This window comes from Python bivittatus, unplaced genomic scaffold (genome assembly GCF_059951505.1).
Source record: "Python bivittatus isolate LINGU-HERP-01145 unplaced genomic scaffold, Pbiv_v1 ctg000020_np1212, whole genome shotgun sequence".
Classification (NCBI taxonomy): Eukaryota; Metazoa; Chordata; class Lepidosauria; order Squamata; family Pythonidae; genus Python; species Python bivittatus.
The window spans coordinates 113135270-113141269 of record NW_028277030.1 but is presented as its reverse complement, the minus strand read 5'-3'; the positions used below and the strand labels follow the sequence as shown (position 1 = coordinate 113141269).

General features: G+C 45.4%; 1 protein-coding gene across 1 annotated transcript in view; it reads left to right on the top strand.

Moving 5' to 3' along the window:
• Nucleotides 1-483: 483 nt before the first annotated feature.
• VASH2 (vasohibin 2) overlaps nt 484-6000 on the top strand; it is a 34006-nt gene continuing 28489 nt past the window's right edge. Inside the window, exons 1-2 of the mRNA XM_007425642.4 lie at nt 484-680; nt 1844-2296. Of these exons, the coding sequence (XP_007425704.1) occupies nt 2021-2296 (276 nt within the window). The 5' untranslated portion in view covers nt 484-680; nt 1844-2020. The remainder of the gene's footprint in view (nt 681-1843; nt 2297-6000) is intronic.

Here is a 6000-nt window from a genome sequence, read left to right as displayed (position 1 = left end):
CTCTGAGCTATAGGTGAAAGCATTTGTGCGCTTACATTACCATAAATATGCCTAATAAAAAGTCAGTTTCACTGAGCACAACAGAATTTACTCTCAGAGTGCTTTAAAAAGAACAAATTCTAATGCTGCCCTCCCCACCCCCTAAGGCTATTCCATCTTTTCTTCTTAATGGGTTTAATGTAGCTAGAAAACAAGAAAGAAGATGCTGTATAACTAGACAGAGCGAGAGCGCAAATATACAGGAGGATTCAGATCATTTACTTAACTATTGATGTACAGCGCATCAACATGGCTCGTGGCGTGCAGTATCTTCTGAAATTCTTACCTCTTGAGGAGAGCCCCCTGCCCAAGCTCGTATTGAAATGACAGGGGTTTCAGATGCCAAGCGATCAGATTTCCCGGGCTGGCCTTGCTGGCCTGCCGAGCCCCCGGCCAATCAGACGTCCGCAATGCTTCTTTGAGCTGCTTCCCGGCTCCCTTAAGACCGCCCCTCTTTGTTGCGGCGCCCAATGGGAACGCTCCGAATGTCGGCGGCTGCCGGGTAACATGGTTACATGTCAGAGAGTAACACTTGATCATGGAACATGGACTAAGGCGAAGGCGACCGAGTCAGCTGCAGGAGCAGCATCAGCCGCAGCCGCCTGGAGAGGCTCCGGTGCAATGAATCCTCCCGCGACCAGGTAAGGCTAACGGCCGTGCAGCGGGAGCGGGCGAATGGGTGGGGTCCTCGTGGCGGAGCGAGCGATGGGGGAACCATCTCCAGGAGAAAAAAGGAAAGGCTTGCGGTAGTGGGGCCACCCAGGCAATTCCCCTCCTTTGGCTTCGTTTCACACGCATGTAGATCCCAGATCGTCCCGCACGGGGGTTGCCAAAGAGCTGTGGAAGCGTACATGCTTCCTCCTTGTAGCAGTCCGAGCCTGGCTGCTGCATGCCATTGAGCTTTCCAGCCTCGGAACAATGAGATCCGGGTGGCGAATGCGCACAGAGCTGCTGGGATCTCCCCTCAGGAGTGTGTGTGTTTCTTCAGTGGGTCCCAACCAGAAGCTGAGCCAGGATGTGGCGGCAACCGTCCACTCTGCGTGGCAGATTCGCGTTAACCTAGGCTACTGTCTTCGAAATCTAGGAGCTAGCCCGCAACAGCTAGGCGACCCGTGCCTTTTGTAAGACATTGCTCAGACGGAAAGAAAGGCTTTTTGGCTGGCTGCTGTCGCCCCCTGGTGAGAGGCAGCCTGAGGATTGCTGTAGAAAAGCCAGCTCTTCCAGTACCCTTTTGTTTGACAAGTGAATATAATAAAATGCGTCTTCGAGAAAGGCCCTTCTGTCGTTTGCCATTTCCAGCTGATAACAGAATACTCGGTGGCTGTGTTCACACCACACACTTAACCAGGTCAAAGACCTCAGTTGCATGTGCACAGCGTGCAGCATCCTTAGCTTGGTTACTATTAACCTTGACGGGGTGGAGTGGGGTGGGAGGGAGGGAGGGAGGGAGGGAGGGAGATGAGGTTTGCCTTGTTTTGTACCTTCAGCCCATTTGGTTAGTATATAATTCAGTGTAGCATGCAAACCAAGCAACCACACACTAAGCAGGGAATGTGAACATCCCTGCAAACTCTCTGGAAATGGGCTATTTTATCTAGTCCTGCCTTCTCCAACCTGATGCTCTCCAGATGCCTTTGATTGCAATGCTCATCATCCCCAGCCAGCCTGGATTGTACCGCTAAGCTGCCTGGGGATAATAGAAGTTGTAGTTTGACATGGCTGGAAGGCACTTGGTTGGGAGGTAGAGCTTGGCTGCTCGATGATGCTGACACCATGTTGTTCTCCACTCCTTGTGTCTTTGTAGATTCTGTCTGTATGAGGAACAAGCCCCCCGCCACCTGCTTGGCGGCTGCTAGCAAGCAATTTCATGTTGGCCTGATTCATTTGGTGGGAGCAGGGGGCAGAATGGAGCGGGCTCGCTTGATGGGACACTGACCAGGGTCTGTCTTCTGTCGGACTGCTGGTTCCTTTAGAGCTCACAATGACCGGCTCTGGCTCCAACGCTTCCCACAACTCCCACCCCAAGGGAGACAAAGGGGGCCGTTCCAGAAGCTCCCACACTCGGACGCTCAGTACTGCCAACAACGGGGGCTCAGAAGAGGAGGACAAAGATGGAGCAGCAGTGTTCCTCGTCAACAAAAGTGGCTTTCCGATTGATGGGCAGACCTGGGAGAGAATGTGGGGTCATGTGGCGAAGGTCCACCCTTCAGGCATAGAGATGGTGGAGACGATAAGGAGTGCTGCTTTCCTTACAAAAGTAAGTTACGGCTCTTCCCCCTCTGGATCCTTGTTTTCTGCTTGATGGTCTGGCCAAGGTGCATGAATCAAATGCATGGAGGTTCCTTTGCTTGTTTATGTGACTTTCTACTTTCCAAATGGGGTGGGGCGGAGGTTATTACAAGAACTTATCTTCCCTGCTTCTTTTTGCAAGAAAAGAAATAAGAGAGGTGCACACTGGGAATTTTAACAGCAGTTGGTTAACCTTGGCTAAACTCAGAAAAAGCCAGGAATAGTCAGACCTGGTTGGTACTTGAATGGGATACCACTAGGAAATTAGACTGTGAAGTCAAAAATTACCCCAGAAGAAGGTGGGGGTAAATCACTGCCAAATTGTTGCAGAGAAAACTATGTAAAAATGTACTTGGAGTCACCAGACGTTGAGCTCAATTGGAGGGAAGTTAGCTATAGGAATGGGGCTAAATAAAATTTTTAAAAAAAACCTTGTCTAGTAACTACTAAAAGTCTTGCTCTGGATTCTAAGAGCTATTGACATGTTTCAGGTTTTTCTGTGCAGCCACAAAGACTAGAAGGATGCTTGAAAAATAGTTGAGCCCTAATAATTCAAGATTCAAAATTCTTTATATTTGTGGAGGGCTAATTGTCTCTCGGCCTTGGCTGTACTTGCTTTCATAAGCCCTTGAGACATCTATGAATGTAGTTCAACAGCTGCTCATCTTTTTCCCTAGAGGAAATACTTGTAGTTGTGACTGAAAGTGCTAACGGTTAATTGTCACCTGGGCATTTCCATACCAAGTGCTTATTTTGAGCAGCTATTTGCTTTCCGCACATTTGAAAATGTACGGTCTGGTTCCTTATCTCCAGGAACATTTGTGAAAGTTTGCAGCTCTCTGTTAACAAAGATGGAATTAAATTCCAAGTGGCACAGCAGTTGAGCTTGGCAGGAAAAACACCGCTTTGCTGAGAGGTGCCAAGATGTTGGATTTAACAGGATGGAATTAGAAACTTGTGCTAACCTACAAATAGTTGGTTTTCATATTCACCTTTCTCTCTCTGACCAGCTGCATTACTCATCTGCCACACTGGTTGCATGCAGCTGCTTTATACCAAGTCAGATTCACTGTCTGTCTAGACCAGGGATGCACAAATTTGGCACTCTAGAATTGGCTGAACTACAGTTCCCAACATATCTTGCCATTGGACATGCTGGCAAGGTTGATGGGAGATTTGGTTCAGCAGTATCTAGCGGGCAACAGGTTCCTCACCCTGTGAAGGATTGTTTACTTCTGCTGAATCTTCAAGGTCCTATTGCTTGATTGCTTGATTATGTGCCATCAAGTCATTTTTGACTTCTAGCAACCACATAGATAGATTTTCTCCATGACCATCTGTCCCTAACCCAGTGAGGTTTTTCACTTATTCTTGATTAACTGGATATACTTGTGGTTGACCTGAGATCTTCTGTATGCAAAACAAGAGAGCCAGCTGGTGTGGTGGTTAAGGTGCTGGGCTAGGATCTGACAGACCTCACCACATTGAAGGAAGTTGCTTCAGTGATGTTCAGCCAGACTTGTGGGAAAAATTGGAGGTGGGAATGTTATGTATGCTTCCTTGAGTTCCTGGAAGAAAGATGGAATATAAATCTAATGAACAAATATTTTGCGACTGAACAACTGAAAAATTGATGGAACTGCATAGATATTTAGCTTAGAAAAGAAATAACATGGAGGCATTATCCTAACCATGTTCATGTTTTGGAAGGACAATTACATAAAAGCTAAAGCATGTTTGTTTCTGTTGCTCCTGGGCAGTTTTTGTCAACCATCTGCCTTCCAGAAGAACTGGGACTATATCTCCTAGGATTCCCAGCCAGCTTAGTGAGGATGAGAGTTGTAGTCCTAACACATTTGGAAAATATTGGGTTATCGAAGTCTGCTCAGAAGACAAGACAAAAACCAAATGAGTCCAATCAGGACAGTCTTTAGGATAGTCCAGCTCCTGACAGGCTAGAATGGAAGAGATTACCTTTAGAAACCTGAAATCAGAAAGTAGATTATCATTTATCAGGGAAGTTGTAACAATGCCTCTACTGCACTGATGGAACTTCGTTCTAGGTGTTCTTTAAGTCACTGCTGCTCCCTGATTCTGTGTGATGCCATAATGTAGTTTACATGGTTTCAAGTTAGTCACTGTGGTTTATAAACCAAGGACTATGTTTAGTGATTGTGCAAACTCAGTTTATTCAATAAACCAGGCTTAAACTACAGCTTAGCATGACGTAAGATTCCAGTCACTGTTTCTGTAAGTAGCTATAAAAGGTTAGGGTTTTGTGATGTTCAGAGGAAAGATTGGGAATTTTATATTGTTGGATATGTTGTTATTGTTATATTTTCTCTATTTAGTTGTATTTTCCACCTATAGTTTTTTAAAAATTGGGGTGGTTTATAAATATTATTTAATAAATAAATTGAAAATATGGATTTGAAATAGATTTATTTATTAGATGCTGGATTGGACCTTTTTTCCCATTATTTTTGCATACGTGTTTGTTCGATTTGTATCCTGCTTTTTCTCCAGGAGTTCAAGGCAGCGTACATGGGGATCTTCTTTCATTTTATCCCCACAACAACCAGCCGGTGAGGTAGGTTGGACTGAGAGAGTGACTGGCCCAAAGCCACCCAGCAAGTTTCCATGGCTGAAGGTGGCTAGAGCCCTATCAACAAGGGGGAGGGGGAAGGGGGCAGAGTGACAAATGCAGTGTTATGGTGCAAGCCCTGCCCCTCTTCTGCATATCTCATGTTGTCATCCACCTGCCCCAAAGGGGTAGAGATTATGTCGTGATACCACTTTCATCATTCCAGTAAAAGCAGTGAGAGCCTATGGATGCTGCTGAACTTGAATCTAATCTTTCCAGTCTGAGTCCAACACCTGATTAATGTGCTGTCCTAACTGAATAGTAAAACAAGCACTAAATTATAGTGTGTGTTAAGTCTGGCATAGGTCATCTGAAAGAAATATGTCATTAGTGACGTGTTCTGATTAGAGTTCTTATGGGCAAGGTTTCCCCAGGCTAGATTTCCCTTTGGCCATGATGGGGTAAGAATCTGGGTTTAGGTAAGTGCAAGCTACCCAAGAAGATGCTGCCCTCATGTGTCTTCTCCTTTCCATTCGCAATCCTAATTCTGTACCACGTGACATGTGACTGGAGATCTCTGATGATTGATGAAACAGCTGGTAATCAAAGGATGGAAACACTTGCAATGGATACCCTCCAGAGACAGCAGCCACCTGTTCTGTCTGCTAGCCCAAATGCTGAAGAAGAGCCCTGGGTGGAGTTCTTCATTACTTCCTCTTGTATCTTAGCAGCTGTAGGCAAGGACGACATTGCTGGGAACAGTCTGCAGGATTTGTTTTCTTGCTGTAGCATTGCTCTGGTGTTTTCTGGCTGGTAAAGACTTGGAAAACCTTGCTGTGCTGTAGGGAGCATATACAGGTAGTCTCCAGGTTAAGAATGCCCAGGTTAAAGACGATTCATAGTTAAGAATGGAGCCTATTGTAGCAAAATTCAAGTTAAATACACAATGATTTGAGTTCATTACACAATACTATTTATACAGTATTATATAATAATACTGTTCCAGCTTACATACAAATTTGACTTAAAGACAGACCTTGGGAACGAAACTTGTTCTTAAACTGGGGACTACTTGTATTATACCAGTG